Source organism: Drosophila ananassae, chromosome 3L (genome assembly GCF_017639315.1).
Source record: "Drosophila ananassae strain 14024-0371.13 chromosome 3L, ASM1763931v2, whole genome shotgun sequence".
In the NCBI taxonomy this organism is placed as follows: Eukaryota; Metazoa; Arthropoda; class Insecta; order Diptera; family Drosophilidae; genus Drosophila; species Drosophila ananassae.
Window position 1 is genome coordinate 17,784,138 of NC_057929.1, and position 17,083 is coordinate 17,801,220.

The 17,083-nt window shown below is 45.1% G+C and overlaps 7 protein-coding genes across 7 annotated transcripts; 6 read left to right on the forward strand and 1 right to left on the reverse strand.

The window, feature by feature from the left end:
* The first annotated feature begins 1,154 nt into the window (after positions 1–1,154).
* Positions 1,155–3,276, forward strand: LOC6496577 (juvenile hormone epoxide hydrolase 1). Its single transcript, XM_001961154.4, has 3 exons — positions 1,155–1,727; positions 2,182–2,386; positions 2,446–3,276. The coding sequence occupies exons 1-3, from the start codon at positions 1,327–1,329 to the stop codon at positions 3,244–3,246; spliced, it is 1,407 nt and encodes a 468-aa protein (XP_001961190.1). The 5' UTR covers positions 1,155–1,326; the 3' UTR covers positions 3,247–3,276.
* A 465-nt stretch (positions 3,277–3,741) lies between these two features.
* LOC6496578 (juvenile hormone epoxide hydrolase 2) lies at positions 3,742–5,465 on the forward strand. The gene is made up of 4 exons (XM_001961155.4): positions 3,742–4,000; positions 4,055–4,254; positions 4,316–4,523; positions 4,571–5,465. The coding sequence occupies exons 1-4, from the start codon at positions 3,803–3,805 to the stop codon at positions 5,351–5,353; spliced, it is 1,389 nt and encodes a 462-aa protein (XP_001961191.1). The 5' UTR covers positions 3,742–3,802; the 3' UTR covers positions 5,354–5,465.
* Positions 5,466–5,828: 363 nt separating this feature from the next.
* On the forward strand, positions 5,829–7,716 carry LOC6496579 (juvenile hormone epoxide hydrolase 1). Its single transcript, XM_001961156.4, has 4 exons — positions 5,829–6,097; positions 6,294–6,493; positions 6,564–6,771; positions 6,827–7,716. Exons 1-4 carry the CDS (start codon positions 5,900–5,902, stop codon positions 7,607–7,609), a joined length of 1,389 nt encoding a protein of 462 aa, XP_001961192.1. The 5' UTR covers positions 5,829–5,899; the 3' UTR covers positions 7,610–7,716.
* Positions 7,717–8,379: 663 nt separating this feature from the next.
* LOC6496580 (juvenile hormone epoxide hydrolase 2) lies at positions 8,380–10,281 on the forward strand. Its single transcript, XM_001961157.4, has 4 exons — positions 8,380–8,838; positions 8,905–9,104; positions 9,177–9,387; positions 9,446–10,281. The coding sequence occupies exons 1-4, from the start codon at positions 8,629–8,631 to the stop codon at positions 10,247–10,249; spliced, it is 1,425 nt and encodes a 474-aa protein (XP_001961193.1). The 5' UTR covers positions 8,380–8,628; the 3' UTR covers positions 10,250–10,281.
* Positions 10,282–10,737: 456 nt separating this feature from the next.
* On the forward strand, positions 10,738–11,886 carry LOC6496581 (microtubule-associated protein RP/EB family member 3). Its single transcript, XM_001961158.4, has 2 exons — positions 10,738–11,121; positions 11,181–11,886. Exons 1-2 carry the CDS (start codon positions 10,992–10,994, stop codon positions 11,807–11,809), a joined length of 759 nt encoding a protein of 252 aa, XP_001961194.2. The 5' UTR covers positions 10,738–10,991; the 3' UTR covers positions 11,810–11,886.
* On the reverse strand, positions 11,829–13,038 carry LOC6493987 (coiled-coil domain-containing protein 130 homolog). The gene has a single exon (XM_001961159.4). It carries the CDS (start codon positions 12,885–12,887, stop codon positions 11,937–11,939), a length of 951 nt encoding a protein of 316 aa, XP_001961195.1. The 5' UTR covers positions 12,888–13,038; the 3' UTR covers positions 11,829–11,936.
* A 193-nt stretch (positions 13,039–13,231) lies between these two features.
* Positions 13,232–16,995, forward strand: LOC6496582 (methionine--tRNA ligase, cytoplasmic). The gene is made up of 6 exons (XM_001961160.4): positions 13,232–13,465; positions 13,553–13,674; positions 13,750–14,585; positions 14,645–14,749; positions 14,814–15,965; positions 16,020–16,995. Exons 1-6 carry the CDS (start codon positions 13,363–13,365, stop codon positions 16,762–16,764), a joined length of 3,063 nt encoding a protein of 1,020 aa, XP_001961196.1. The 5' UTR covers positions 13,232–13,362; the 3' UTR covers positions 16,765–16,995.
* The last annotated feature ends 88 nt before the right edge of the window (positions 16,996–17,083 follow it).

The following is a 17,083-nucleotide window of genomic DNA, read 5'->3' on the forward strand; positions in this document are numbered from 1 at the left end:
TTTTTCCAGCCACATCATCAGAGTGGCTGAAGGGCTGAGATTTACAATCGGTTGCCGGTGAAGCGGTTTCCCATAAATAAGTGCGCCTCGATAAGATAATGCTTACTTTTAAGTCGTCCGGGCTACTCCCCGGAGTAAGGAGTCTCTCTCACAAATACCCGCAGAGGTTCCTCCAATGTGTGGGTCAGCGTATCTCGATTCCAAATCAATGGGCCATTTAAGGTGCAGACGTGGGTTTGATTAAAGGCAGACGAACCTCAATGGGCACCTTGGGAGCAAGGCGTTCATAACATGCATTATTAAAGGCTTACTTCAAATAATTTTTAAATTTAAATAGTTCAAAAAAGGGAAGACTTAATTGCCTAATTTCCATTAAAGCTGTTTATAAATTCCATCATTTCAATCCGTACCTAATTAAAAGATCCTGCATTTCTGTTCATAACTTTTACATAAAAAATTTAAATTTCATAAATTAACTAAAGTATATTATGATTATTATGTAATATTTTATTTAAGAGCTTGGAGTACCTTAACATACTTGTAATTAACTTGTAACTAAACTTGTAACTAAACCCAAAATGTTTCCTTTTTTAACAATTTTGAGCGACAAACTTAACCATTTTTAATTATAATTATTGAATATAAATCAAAAAAATATAAACAGATATTATAGAAATAGATATAAAAATAGAGTTAGAGTTACTTACATAATTAATTACCTACATAATAGAATAAATAATTTTTAGGCCACAATTATCATACAACCAAGAAAATGCCATGAATGATATTAAGGTGTTTTAGAGATTTTAGATCCTAAATCCATAAGATCCCGAAAATTAGTTCCTACAAGTATGAATAGCAGAAATTGTTGACCAGATATTAAATTATACATTCTTCGTATCATTAGCGGTGAAATTATCACAATGTCGTCTAAAAGGCAATTAGTTTTAACTTTTGAGCAAACCGTTGAACCATTGGCATGCCCCTGGAAGTAGTTCACAGATCAAAGTTTACTCATGACTCGGCAACATTTGACCCACTGTACTTGATAGCCAGCGCCCCGTAGTGCTATCTAAACTGAATTTATAAATACTACAGAATATACATATACTATAAGCCGGTGACAGTGAATTTTGATAGAGCTTTGCGGCAGTTTTTCGAATCTACCGACCGTCAGTTCGTTAGCGGCATTTCGATAGAGAGGTTGTTTCGTTGCTCGTCTTTGTTTTGATTCGGGTTCGGATCGGGAAAGGTATTGCTTATCGGCGTGGGGGAGCGCGCATTGAAATTCTAGACGCGATAGCTAATTGCAGTTTCGGTTCCAAGATGAAGTGCCTGATAGTCTTTGGACTGATTGTGGCCGCGTTCGCGGCGCTCGGTGGCTACGGCTACCTGGTGTTCACGGATCTCGTCAAGCCCCTGCCCAAGCCGGAGTTTAATGACAACACCTACTGGGGACCCGGAGAGGAGAAGGATTACAAGCCCGACACGAAGATCTATGAGTTCAAGCTGGACGTTCCCCAGGCAGAGATCGACGATCTGCGCCAGCAATTGAACCGCACTCTGAAACTGACGGAGCCCTTGGATGGCATCGCCTTCGAGTACGGATTCAACACCTACGCCCTGGAGCAGTTTGTGGAATATTGGCGGGAGAAATACCTAACCAAGTGGGACGAGCGCCAGGAGCTCTTCAACTCCCTTAAGCAGTACACCACCGAGATTCAGGGGTATGTTACCGGCTTTCCACAACCCATTTATTTTGATATATTTTTTATACATTATTTCATATTATTATTTAAGTATTAAATTTTTTTTTTTTTTCACTGTAAAAAATTACATTTTAGAGAAAACAGATAAATTGTTTTTTAATGACTTTCAAAAGTAATATTTAAAAAAATGTAAGCAACCTGTTACCATATTCATACCAGTTTTCATATACTTTATGATCAACGGGATTTTTAAAATTTACAACTTTTTGAAACAAATATAAATCAAGGCAATAGAAAAGAGTTTTGAATATTATCGGGTTTAAAATTTCCCAAAAATTAGACAAAAACTAGATTTTAATATCCATAATATCCACCTAAAGTTTTAGATGTAAGTTAACATGTAATTTTTTTAAATGGACTTTAATCTTAGTATCATCCAATTTATTTAAAACTTTTATATTTTTATTTACAGTCTGAACATCCACTACATCCATGAAAAAGCCAGCGAAGAGGCAGCTGCCAGGAAGCATGTTTACCCAGTTCTCCTGCTCCACGGCTGGCCTGGATCGGTGAGGGAGTTCTACGACTTCATCCCCATGCTGACCAAGGATCAAAACATTTCGGACTATGCCTTCGACGTGGTGGCTCCCTCCCTGGTGGGCTACGGATGGTCTGATGTAAGCATGAAATGGTCCAAAGATCCAATAGAAATATTAATCAATACTTCCTGATTTAGCCTGCCACACGTCCCGGATTCAATGCTGCAGAAATGGCGACTGTGATGCGCAACTTGATGCTCCGCTTGGGCCACAAACAGTTCTTCGTCCAGGGAGGAGATTGGGGCAGCATCATTGGCAGCAATCTGGCCACTCTCTATCCGGAGAACGTGATCGGATACCACTCCAATATGTGTGTTCTTAACTCTCCCCTGGCCATCCTGAAGGGAATCTACGCCAGTTTCTACCCGGAAAAGTATCTGCCCTCAAGGTTCTTTGTGGACCATCATTTCCCGGTGTGGGAGAAATACCTGGAGCTTCTGAAGGAGAGTGGCTACTTCCACATTCAGGCCACCAAGCCCGATACCATTGGAGCGGCTCTGACCTCTAGCCCGGTAGGCTTGGCCTCGTACATACTAGAGAAGTTCCAGACCTGCACCAATCCCGGCCTGCAGCAGGACTTTGGAGCCATTGTCACTGTATTCGGTCTGGAGACTGTGCTCGACAACCTAATGGTCTACTACCTCACCAATTCGGCCACCACGGCGGCCCGTTTCTACCTGGAGAACGTGTCCAAGACCTACAGAGACCTGCAACTGGACCGAGTTCAGACTCCGGTGCCAATGGGCTGTGCCCGTTTCCGGTTCGATCTGCCCTCCGTTACGGACTGGCAGCTGAGGGATAAGTTCCCCAACCTGAAGCACTCCATGTACTTCCAGCAGGGCAGCCACTTTGCTGCTCTGGAAATGCCGGCGATGTTGTACAATGATTTCACCATCTTTGTGAGGAAATTAGGTCTGCATGGCGAAGAGAATATATAAATTGTTTTTATAATATATTATTAAACTAAATATGTTTGATTTCATTTGGGGATGGGGAAACTTTACTTAGGTGGAAATTTTAATCATTTTCTATGCAAATTGTATTTACTTTTTCTTACATTTTAAATTGTAATTGTTAATTGTAAATAATCACATAATAATTAATTGTGCAATTTTGCACTTGAATACTAGATCAACTATTATACTTCTAGCACTATAGAAATATAGTATTGATTGATTTAAAATCAAAATGCAAAACTACTGAACACAATTATTACTTAATATCTCAGTATCAACAAACTGCCCCATCTTTTTTTATATTATTTAATTTAAAGACTTCGATCTCATCATACCTTGATATTATTTAATTAATAAAGCTTTTTAACGATTTTTGTCCAATCATGCTTGCGTTGCTGTGGAATGTGTATCTTAGGATCCACATTGTTTACAAACTTTGTGAGCCGGCTGAGCTTTCCTTTGCCGGTTTTTTGGAAAACTAAAATCATTTTTAATCAGTCAGCTCACATTAACAGTCGAAAGTTAAGATTGTCTAACTATGGCTAAGATTTTTATGGGATTATTGGTCATTGGACTGGCATTGCTGGCAGCCATAGTCTCTAAGAAATACCAAGATCTTCAGGCTCCGGGCGAAAGGCCTGAGCTGGACATTACAGCCTACTGGGGTCCAAAACTAAAAGAACCATATCGGGAGAATCAGGCCATTCTACCTTTTGATATTAGTGTAAAACCAGAGGTAAGATAAAAAAATAAATTATTATAAATTAAATATAATTTCTTTTATTGACAGGTTATAGCTGATTTAAAAGTCCAGCTAAGTCGTCCATTAAAGGCTCAAGAGCCCCTGGAGGGTGTTGGTTTTCAGTATGGTTTCAATGCCAAAGAACTGGGAAAAATGGTCAAATACTGGCGGGATATCTATCTTAATAAGTGGAGCAAACGAGAGGAGTACCTCAAAAAATTTGATCACTTCCAAACCGAAATTCAAGGGTAAACTAATACACTATATATGTCACTCTGAACCAATTTAACCTTTTCATTTTTTTGGCAGCTTGAAAATCCACTTTATCCATGTCAAACCGAATCTGGAAAAGAACCAAAAGCCAAAGAAGGTCCTACCGCTGCTCCTCATGCACGGATGGCCCGGAACTGTTCGGAAGTTCTACGACTTCATACCTCTATTGACCACTCCCAGTGATAAGAGCGAGTACGTCTTTGAGGTGATAGCACCTAGTCTGCCGGGATACGGATGGTCTCAGGTAAGCTATATAATATATCATCTGAGTGTCTAAAACATCTTTTTCAGGGTTCTTCCAAAACAGGATTCGGGGTGGCCCAGATGGCCGTTGTGATGCGAAACCTAATGCTTCGTCTGGGATTTGAAAAGTTCCTGATTCAGGGCGGAGATGCAGGCTCCGCCATTGGATCCAATTTAGCGGCACTGTTTCCGGAAAACGTTCTCGGCTACCACTCCAACATGTGCATGAATTCCAGTCCCTTGGGATCCATAAAGTTGGTTTTGTCCTCATTCTTCCCAAGTTGGTTTGTGGACACTGAGTACGCTGATTTCTACAAGGGACTGGGCCACTTTCTCGGAGTCGTACTGGAGGAGATGGGATATTTCCACATCCAGGCCTCCAAGCCCGACACCATTGGCAATGCCCTAATCGACAACCCCGTTGGTTTGGCCTCCTACATCCTGGAAAAGTTCTCCACTTGGACAAATACGGAATACAAGGGCCGCTCGGATGGCGGCCTGACCCAGAGATTCACCTACGACCAGCTCCTGGACAACGTGATGATCTACTATGTCACCAACTCCATAACCACCTCAATGCGTCTATATGCGGAATATGCGACCGAGGATCAATTTTCTTCCAAGGTTGACTCGATACCCATACTGGCCAAGGCTGGCTGCACCCGATTCCGCCACGAAATCAACCACTTCCCGGACTCGGTTTTGGCCAACAAGTTCCTCAACCTGGTGCACAGTACCCACCATGCGGAGGGAGGCCACTTTCCCGCCTTCGAGGTGCCCCAACAGCTCTACGATGATTTTATTAATTATGTTAAAAAAGCCAACTTCTAAATATTTTTTGAATAAGGGTCTAAAAACGTTTCAATTTGTTCTTCAATCTATGTAAATATATTGTTTAAATTAAAAAATGTATTTTAATAAAATAAAAATCTTATTGAAAAGACCCGATTAATGTGGTATACTTCATATTTATATATAAATTTATAAAAATAAGTTATAATTGGTAAATACCAGGAAGAAATCCACACAGACCATTCAAAGGAATAAAAAAAATTTTTGTTGTTTTTGAACTGTGGCATGAAATAAACGCTAAATAACGCTTACCTGAAATATAATAGTGCTGATAAATAAACAAACTGACTGATCATCTTCCCCTCCTGTATTCAAAGCTTTTTGTATTCTAAGCATGAGTTTCGCTCCGAAAGCTTTCAGTTTGTGCTTTGTCATGCTCGCATTGCAGTGCAGCTGTTACTACGATCCACATGCGATCCAAAAGCCGGCAAAAGTTTTCGTTCGGCGGATCTTCTACAAAAATACAATTATTTCCATTCAGTCAACGAAATCGAGCGGTTGGGCCGTTGGGAATTAAGCTTTAAAATGGCAAATATTTGGGTGCGGTTCCTGGTCGGAGGACTCGCCTTGCTGGCGGCCATCGGATATAAGAACTATCTGGATCTGCACGCTCCGGGCAAGAGACCCGATCTGGACAATAAGGCCTTCTGGGGACCAAAGTCAAGGGAGTCGGTGAAGGAGGCCACGGTCATTTTGCCTTTTGACATTAGCGTGAAGCCAGAGGTAATATATTAAAAATAAATTAAAAAATAATAAAAACTAGAAACTCTAGTGAACAAAAAAATAGTAGAATTATAATTGATTCCTATGATCGATAGCTACATAACAATCATCATAAATTTTTTGTGAAATTGATAAGAGTAAAAAGTCTACAATATACCACATTTCCTCCCTTTTTATCTAAAACTATTAATTCCAGATAATTGAAGATCTGAAGAACCAATTAAGCCGCCCCTTGAAAGCCCAGGAGCCCCTGGAAGGAGTCGGCTTTGAATATGGCTTCAATTCCAAGGAGCTTGCCAAGGTGGTGAAATACTGGAGGGATACCTATCTGGCCAATTGGGACAAGAGGGAGCAGTATCTTAAGAAATTCGACCACTTCCGAACCGAGATCCAAGGGTAAGTTTTCTGTGACCACCCACACATTAACCCCAAACACTGACCTCGAGTTCTAATTTGCAAAAAAAAGCTTGCAAATTCACTTTATTCATGCCAAGCCCACCCAAGTGAAGGGCCAGGCCCCCAAGAAGGTTCTGCCCCTGCTCCTCATGCACGGCTGGCCCGGAACCGTTCGGGAGTTCTACGACTTCATACCACTGTTGACCACTCCCAGTGACAAGAGCGACTACGTCTTTGAGGTGATTGCTCCCAGCCTGCCGGGCTATGGATGGTCTCAGGTAAGACAGAACCGTCCTCCGAATCCCACAATCCTCACATCCAAATTAATTTCAGGGCTCTTCTAAAACTGGATTCGGAGTGGCCCAAGTGGCGGTGGTCATGCGTAACCTGATGCTTCGCCTGGGCTTCGAGAAGTTCCTGGTTCAGGGCGGAGATTGGGGATCCCTTATTGGTTCCAATTTGGCTTCATTATTCCCGGAGAACGTGCTAGGCTACCACTCCAACATGTGCACGAACAACAGCCCCTTGGCGAGCATTAAGTTGGTGTTGGCCTCCGTCTTCCCCAGCTGGTTTGTAGACTCCCAGTACAGCGATTTCTACAAGGGATTAGGTGATTTATTTGGCACCATTCTGGAGGAGATGGGCTATGCCCATATCCAGGCCTCCAAGCCCGACACCATCGGCAATGCCCTGATCGACAACCCAGTAGGCTTGGCTTCCTACATACTCGAGAAGTTCTCCACTTGGACGAACACCGAGTACCGAAAGCTTCCCGACGGCGGACTCACCAAGAGGTTCACCTACGACCAGCTCCTGGACAACGTGATGATCTACTATGTGACCAATTCCATTACCACCTCCATGCGCCTATACTCCGAGTCGATGATCACAAAGCAGATGTCTTTGAATGTGGATTCGCTGCCCATCCAGGCCAAGGCCGGCTGCACCCACTTCATCAATGAAATCACCCACGTCCCGGAGGCTGCGCTGACCAACAAGTTCCCGAATCTGGTGCACAATACCCACCACCGGGACGGAGGACACTTCCCGGCCTTTGAACTGCCCCAGCAACTCTACGAAGACTTTGTTGCTTTTGTCAAGAAGGCTGACTTGTAAAAATTCCATTATTGGCTAACGATTATTTTAAGGAATTTATAAATGTATCATTTTTGATTTAAAGAATGGTGATGTCTGTTGTGAAATAAAAAATATTAAAAAATAGACTTGATGATCTTATCTAATTTGAAAACCGAAAGTTGAAAAGTTCTGCTCAAAAAATAATAATTGATAAGCGTGAGAAGAGAAAGAGGAAAGGACAGGGTTTATTTACTTTCTTATAAGTATGTTTTGGACTCATACAAACATAAAAATAATAAGATAAAAACAAGCTCGCCATAAACTTACGTAATAAAATAAAGGTTACTTAATGCGTATTTTTGTATACCCTATGATTTATTTTATATATTATTCTACCTATTTTTCAACAATGATTTTCAAGGCTTTGCCATTCTTTATTTTAATACCCAAATAAAAACTTGAATTTTAATAAAATTATTATTTATTTAGATTTATTATAGATATATTATTTATTTAATATATACTATAATATGTATATAGCTAGTATATATATTTTATTGTATATTTATTCTGGGCCTTAAGTACCCTCTTCCGTAAAAGGGTATTAAGGTGTAGCTACCTAAGTTTTGAACCCCAGTTGCGTCGCAAAATATCAATAAACACCGGCGTCCCTTTATGTCTCGTTTTTGCTTATATACTTTCATATATACATACATATATCTACAAACATACATATATATATATAGTATAGTAGAATTATATATCCACAGATCGGCGAAAAAGCTCCAAACACAAAAGCTCGCCGGGTAAATAAACAAATAGAACAAACAAGATGAGCGCGTCGTTCCTGACTTAAGAAGCCTATACTGAAGCGTCTTGGCGGCCCGGGGAAGTGGAACTTAACCCGGCGATAAGCCATAACTGATCAACTGTAGGGCCGTCCGGAGACCGATCACTCAAAGTCGCTTATCATCGTGAGTGTGAACTTCGGAGCAGCCAAACTGAGCCGTCCGAGCTGTCTTCCCAGCCAGTTCGAGTGCAACCGCTGATACGGAAAGATGGGTGTGATTGTGAAAATACTGGTGCTCCTGCTGGCTATAGGCGGGGGCATGGTGTACAAGAATGTAAGCCAACTGTGGGTGGACTTGCCGGCGCCCCAATTGAATCCCCAACAGTGGTGGGGCGACGAGGCAGAGCCGAAGGACTATGCCGCCTATCTGGCCAATAACTCGGAGGTTATAGGCAACCGCCTGTCTTATCCGCAGAAGGTGAGAGGGATCACTTGCATATACTGTATCTTAGGTACATAAACTAATTTAAATTTCCGCACCCAGACCATTGACGATTTGAAGAGTCTTCTGAGCCGCCCCCTGAAGCTTACCCCTCCACTGGAGGGAGTGGCCTTCGAGTACGGTTTCAATACGGATTACCTGAAGAAAGTGGTGGAATACTGGCGCGATGACTATCTGCCGCGTTGGCGCGAACGCGAGGTGTTCCTGTGGCAATTCAATCACTTCACCACCGATATTCAGGGGTGAGATAACGGGCACCCGGACCACTTATCATATCCACAGATAGTCCAGATAGTAACCATATGGATTTCTAGGCTACGCATACACTTCCTCCACTTGATGGTCTACGACGAAAACAAGGTGGGCAAGCAGCACTATCCGGTCTTGTTGCTCCACGGCTGGCCAGGATCGGTTCGGGAGTTCTATGACTTTATCCATCTGCTGCACCAGAGCAACCTGGACAACAACAATAAGTATATATTCAATGTCATTGTGCCTAGCTTGCCAGGTTACGGCTGGTCGCAGGTGAGTGTTTATAAGTTGTCGTATGGCTCTGACTGTTTATCGAGAACTCTATTTTCAGAGCACTTCCCGTCAGGGCCTGGGACCCGCCCAGGTGGCCGTGATTATGAGGAATCTCATGGTGCGATTGGGTTACGACAAATTCTTCATCCAGGGCGGCGATTGGGGCAGTGTCATTGGCAGCAACATAGCCACCCTGTTCCCCGACAATGTCCTTGGCTACCACTCGAATATGTGCAATAACATGAGCCCCAAGTCCCTGGTGAAGGGCTTCCTGGCTGGACTCTGGCCCAGCCTCTTTGTGCCCAGTGGCTTTGAAGATTTCTTCTTCCCGAAGTCCAATGAATTGAAATACCTGATGGAGGAGAGTGGCTACTTCCATATCCAGGCCACCAAGCCGGACACCATCGGAGCCGCGCTCACCGACAATCCAGTGGGCCTGGCCGCCTACATCCTGGAGAAGTTCTCTACGTGGACGAATGCCAGCTACCGATCTCTGCCGGACGGAGGACTCACTCAGCGCTACAAAATGGACGCCCTGCTGGACAATGTGATGATCTACTACCTGACCAATTCCATCACCACCTCGCAACGTCTGTATGCGGAGCAGTATGCCCAGGAGCAACGCGATCTGCAACTGGAGCGGGTTCCCACTGTGGTGCCCACGGGATGTGCGCGGTTCAAGAGCGACATCATGCAGTTTTTGGACACCCAGCTGCAGGACAAGTTCAAGAACCTGGTCCACAGCACCTACTATAAGAAGGGTGGCCACTTTGCGGCCCTCGAGGTGCCCAAAGTCCTCTACAAGGATTTTATCGATTTCGTCAAGACGGTGGAACGCAAGTTTAGAATTAAGACCCTGTAGATATTTCGTTTGAATAAAACCGCTTCAGCTGATATCGATAGCAGATTGCAATCCTGGGTTAGGGATGGAAAAGGATAAGAGTACATTATCCTTTTGGGTGTAGAAAGTACCTTGACAGCTTTGGATACCAATATTTGTACAATTTTTGCAAAAAGTCATTGATTTGATATTTCCAATTTCCAATTTAATGTTCTTATTTAATCCAAAATTTGTTACGTTCTCATAAAAGCTCTTTTGAACATTTAAATATCTTTGGGTACTTTATGGTTTACTAAATCTGTCTACAGTATGCTGTATAAATTATAGATTTATTGATATTTATTTAAAAATTGTATGAGTTTTCTAAACTTTAACTTAAATCAATAATCCAAAAATATATTTTGTTAGTTTTATCGTACGAATTTTTAGTTTAAGTAGGATTAGGTACAATTTCAGGTACAGGTACAAACTACTGAGCTATAAACCTCCCATCACTGATCCTGGAAACAATGGAACGCAAGCCGGGTCGCCGGCAGTGTGAAAAAAGACGACAAAGAGAATAGTTGAAAAATATTGAAAGCTTCAGAATTTGCATTTAATTTATATTCTTATTTTTGTAAGTCGCAGGCCGGTCCAGCGAATCACAAAATCAAATATCGAAAACCGCCATCAATCGCATAAATATTTAGAAATTGGATTTAAATAAAAATCAAGGATTTTGGAAAAAAGGTAACAGTAAAGGGAGGACATTTTCAAGGGCAACATGACTGACCTCAAGCTAACTGTGGCCTTGACCAGCGTCAATGGAGAGAACATGTCGCGGCACGACATGCTCCAGTGGGTCAACGACATAGTCCAGGGTCAGTTCAAGAAGATCGAGGAGCTCTGCTCAGGTGGGTTGCTCTGCCAAGCCGATTGTTCCTTTCCACTTTTAAACTGAGTGCATTGTCAGGTTCCGCCTACTGTCAGATGATGGAGATGATCTTCCCCAACTGCATCAACTTGAAACGCGTCAAGATGGGCGCCAAGCTGGAGCACGAGTATCTCCACAACCTGAAACTGTTCCAGGGAGCCTTTAACCGCCTGAAACTGGACAAAACGGTGCCCATCGACCGCCTGATCAAGGGTCGCTTCCAGGACAACTTTGAGTTTCTGCAGTGGTTCAAGAAGTTCTTCGACTCCCAAGCTCCTGGTCTGGAGAACATCAAGGCGCTGGCCAATGCGCCCGTAGCGAAGCCCATCAAGCCGCGGGTATTTGCCAAATCGGAGGAGCCATTGCCATTAAAGGAACCAAAGACCCCAGAACAAGATCCAGAGGACGACAACAATAAGGCCCTCAAGGAGCTCATGGAGGAGCGGCAGACGATGAACCTCAAGAGTGATAGAATGGTGGAGGAGCGCGATCAGTGCTACAATAAGCTGCGCCTCATCGAAGACCTTCTGGACGACATGATCAACAACAACCAGGAGGTGGAGTTCTGCAAGCGAGTCCAAGTGGTGCTCTACAAGACAATAGATGGCCAGAACCAGGAGGAAGTTGGTGAATCTAAAGAAGAGGACCCCAATGAGGGAATGTATTAGGATTTTAGCTCCAAACATGTTGATTGTTATACTTAATTTATTGTCTAAAAAATAAATAAATCTATGGCGAATTCAAATACGATTCTTCTGACGGAAAAGGATTAGGAGCAAAGTCTTCCATTAAAAACTACGACTCTTCTGAGGACGAGGAATAGTCTCCTACTAAGCTTTGGGATTTCACTTCGGCTGAGGATGCTTCGGTCTGTGGTTCTTTCAGTTTTTTACGCCGTATTCCCAAATCTTCCAACTGAAGGTGATTGTTCAGCGCTTTTTGGCGCTTAAGGCCGCCAAAGGTGGTGGCCGTGGCTCCTGGCAGCGCTGGCCGCATGAGCAGCTCCAGCCGCTGCTCTGATTCCCTTTCCAACGCCGACTTTGTCTGTAGCTTCATGAGAGCGGCCATCTCCCGGTCCTGTGCGGTTTCCGGAAGAAGTTGAATGTCTAGACTGCTTTTGGCCAGCAGTTGGCGATCCAGATCCTGCTGGCCCTTGATCTCTTGCTTCTGTTGCCGGAATTCGGCCCGTAAGCGGCAGTTAGCCTCGTAGCTGTCGTCCCACACGCTCATATTGCGCTCCACGAGCTTCTGCAGCACCGGCTTGGAGTCGGCAGCAACCTGGGCATCCTTGGCCTGGTGCTCCAGCTTGTACATGGCGTCGTCAAACAGCCGCTTCTGCACCTCTTTAGTTTCGGGCACAACCTGCTCGTTTTGCAGAGGATCCCATCGATTTTCCTGACGTCGAGCTCCGGATAGAATGACATAGTCCAAGTTGCCGGGATCCGTCTGGATCTCGAAGTGATTATCGCACAGGTGGCACTTCATCCGGAACTTGAAGATGGGTGTGGTATAGTACATTCCCACCTTGGTTTTCTCAGCATTGTAGCGCACGCCCATACCGATGTGGTTCTTGCAACCGTCGCACCAGATATTGTACGGCATCTCAAATCGGATGATGATTATTCCGAGGTGAATCTTCCGGGCGCGTTCTCTCAGGGCATGGGTGCCCTGGAACTTGTTGAGACCACCCTTCTTCGGATTATAGTCCGGCGGGTAGTACTTGTTTTGGCCTTTACGTTCACCCATTTTCAAGGATTAGTTTTCTTTAGATTTCGAGTAAAAACGAAAATAAGCCACAACTTGTTTTCTTTCCCAAATTGTAAATAAAGACTATAGTGATTCTCAAACTATACGGAAAACAGCTGTTGCAGTTTTGAGACGACTGCCTGCTAGTGTTGATAAGCGCCAAATGATGAGAAAAGTGGCTGTGACAAATATTAAACAACTTGATTTAAAAAAAAAGCGCCATAAATAATATTATGTTTTATATCGGATAAGCATTGTATTAAAAAATTAGGAAATTTGAACAACGACATTAAAGCGGGTGTTGAAAAATCTGGCAGCCTCATTTCTTAAAGTGTTGAAGATCGCGATACCGATATATCCGCGAGTTTTGCCATCGCTAGCAAAATAAAGTTCTCGCGCGGTAGTCGATTTTTGTTAGGTTCTACCCCTTTTTGCCACGTAAATTGAATTAAAATTAGCCCCATTCGCCGGCACGATGATCATTTACACAAACGAGGGTAATCCTCTGGGGCTGCAGCTGCTAATGCTGGCGAAGTTTGCCAAGCAGGCGGTGAAGGTGCAGCTGGTTAACCTAAATGGTGAGTGGAATCTGGAAAATGTGTTTTCCCAACTTGATACACAGTTTAGTGACTCATTTCTGATGCAATAACCGGTGAAAATTACAGATGCCAAGTTTAAGGACCTGCTGGTACTGCCCACCCTGGAACTGGACAATGGACTTCGCCTATTCTCGCCCTCGGCCATTGCCAAATATTTGTTGGTGGACGAGGGACAACTGCGGGACGAGGTGGGTATTGATGCCCAATTGGGGTGATGACCCCTGAAGGTTAAACTAATAGCCGTTCCCTTTGACTCTTCTCAGTGGCTGGAGTGGTCGGCCACGTTGCTGGCCCCGGCTCTAGCCCATCACATGGCCGTGGGTCACAAGGCGGACGCCAACGCTCTGCCCGTTCTAAATGCCCTCGTAAAGAAACTGGACGACAACCTGAAAGCCACTCCCTACCTCGCTGGCAACAAGCTCACCGCCGCCGACATTGCCGTCTGGTCGCTTTTGGCTCCCGAAGGCACCTTGAAGGGCGCCCAGAACGTGGAGAGCCTGAGAGATTGGTATGGACGTGTCAAAGCGCTCCCGGAGGTCCAGGAGGTGCTTTCGGAACAACCCCTGAAGGATCTCAGCTTCAATGCCCTGCAGCAGTCGAATCGCTATGGCGGTTTGCATCATGTTCCTCTCAAGCGTCTCAGTCTGGCCGATGCGGGCAAACTGCTGGTGGACACCACACCCACAGTGGCCGATACGGTTACCGATGAGGAAATTAGCGCCGCCCAGGCCGCCTTCACCTACACAGCTCCCAAAGAGGTTAAGGAGGAGCGCACCATCCTTCCCAAGCCTGGCCAACGCAATGTGCTTATCACCTCGGCTCTGCCTTATGTCAACAATGTTCCTCATCTTGGCAACATCATCGGCTGCGTTCTGTCTGCGGACATCTTCGCCCGCTACTCCCGGTCGGCGGGTTACAACACCCTGCTGATCTGCGGCACGGATGAATATGGCACGGCCACTGAAAACAAAGCTCTGGCTGAGAACTTGACTCCCCGCGAGATCTGCGACAAGTACTTCGAGCTGCACAACTCGATCTACCGCTGGTTTGGCATTGGATTCGATTACTTTGGACGCACCACCACACAAGAGCAAACAGAGTGAGTTTCTAGTTTTGAATCAATGGATTCATGGAAGACTAATACAAAATATATTATAGTATTGTCCAAGAGGCTTTTAAGGATGTCCTGAGTGCTGGCTACATCATCAAAGAAAGCGTCGAGCAGCTGCTTTGCCAAAAGTGTGATCGTTTCCTGGCTGATCGGTAGGTGTTTGCTGCTCTCTCTTTTGATTGAAGAATTTTGATTTATTATTCTTCTAAACTTCAGATTTGTGGAGGGTACTTGCCCGCATCCTGGTTGCGGCTACGAAGATGCTCGCGGTGATCAGTGCGACAAGTGCGGCAAACTAGTGAACGCCACCGAACTGATCCGTCCGCGCTGCAAAGTGTGCAATAGCGCACCAGTGATCCGTTCCTCTGACCAGCTGTTTATCGATCTGCCCAAGGCTGAGCCTCAACTCAAGGATTGGGTGGACAAGTCGGAGGGCGGCTGGACAAACAACGCTAAAGTCATCACAAGGGCGTGGCTGAAAGAGGGCCTGAAGCCACGCTGCATCACCCGAGACCTGAAATGGGGCATCCCTGTGCCGCACAAGGGCTTCGAGAAGAAGGTGTTCTACGTCTGGTTCGACGCTCCCTTCGGCTACGTCTCCATGACCAAGCGCTACACCAAGGAGTACCAGCAGTGGTGGCAGCCCGCCAAGGGAACCGATGTGGAGCTGTTCCAGTTCATGGCCAAGGACAACGTGCCCTTCCACTCGGTGGTGTGGCCCAGCATCCTGCTGGCCGTTAACAAAGGTCACACCTTGGTCTCCCACATCATGGCCACGGAGTATTTGAACTACGAGGATGGCAAGTTCAGCAAGAGTCGAGGAATTGGAGTTTTCGGCAACGACGCTCAAGAAACAGGCATTCCGGCTGACGTCTGGCGTTTCTATCTTGCCTCCGCCCGTCCGGAAGGTCAGGACTCTAGCTTCAGTTGGAACGATCTGGCTGCCCGTAACAACTCGGAGCTCCTGAACAACCTAGGAAACTTTGTGAATCGCGCCTTGGTCTTCTGCGAAAAGAACTTCAACAGCACTGTTCCCGAAGTGGCGCTCACCCAGGATGAACTGATTCTGTTGGCCCTGATCAACCGTGAGCTCAAGGGTTACATCAACTCCATGGAGAAGGCCAAACTTCGCGATGGTATTCGTCACTTGTTGGCCGTTTCGCGACATGGAAACGGTTACATGCAAACCCAACAGCCGTGGGTGCTGCTCAAGGGCAGCGATGAGCAGAAGAAGCGTGCCGCGACCATCATCGGACTATCGGCCAACATTGCCTGCCTGCTGGCCAATCTCCTCTTCCCCTACATGCCGACCACAGCCAGGACACTGTTCAGCCAGCTGAACGCCAAGCAGACTCCGCTCAACGCAGAGTAAGTGAATCATCAATCCTTAAATAGCTTTATATTTATCTCTGTTTTCCAAAGGAAACCTCTTGCCACTCTGCTGCTTCCTGCTGGCCACAAAATCGGAAAACCCGCTCCGCTCTTTGCCAAATTGGAGCAGGCTTTCATCGATGAACTGAAGGGAAAATACGGAGGAGCTCAGGAGTCCAAGGCTAGCCCGAATACGCAGACCAGTGCCGCTGACTTGGAGAAGGCTGTGGCAGCTCAGGCGGACAAAGTGCGCCAGCTGAAGGCGAGCACCAAGGACAAGGCCCAGTGGCAGCCAGAGGTGAACAAGCTTCTCGATCTGAAGAAGCAACTGGAGGAGGCTAAAAAGACTGCACCAGCTTCCACAGCTGCTCCCGCATCCGCTCCTACGAATGGCTCACAATCCGTGAAAGATCTGGAGAAGGCCATCCAGGAGCAGGGCGACAAGGTGCGCAAACTCAAAGGGAGCACAAAAGACAAGTCCGTGTGGCAGCCGGAGGTGGATGTTCTGCTGGGCCTGAAAAAGCAACTGGAGGCGGCACAAAAAGCTGCCAAGGAGGCACCTGCTTCTGCCCCTCCTGCTCCTGCTCCATCATCCGCAGCGAATCCCGCCCAAGTCAAAGCCTTGGAAGACAAAATTGCTCTGCAGGGGGAAAAAGTACGAACCCTGAAAGCCTCCGGAGATGCCTCCGTGTGGAAGCCTGAAGTTGATATTCTCCTAGCCCTCAAGAACGAACTGGCGGCGCTGACTGGAGCACCGGCCGCCGGTGGACAAGGCAAAGGCAAAAAGAAGAAATAGATCCAAGGAACACGAACTATGATTCTATAGCTATACTGGACATTTTTACCTCAAACCTAATCACCCATTCGATGGCAAATTCTTAGTCACGAACTGGCACAGTTCTATTAATTTCGTTTAAGTTATTGCGTTTGCATTTAACGAATTTTGTATTTATTTGAAGTGGCAAAATATTCAGTTAGTAATTTATTGTGAGTTTGTGAAGGAAATATAAAATCTTTTGACTTTAAATCTGTATATCTCTTTTAATTTGAAATGAATCTGTTTTAGAATTATAGTTGGCACAAACATCAATTTTGAAAAGAGCGGCAATACCAAT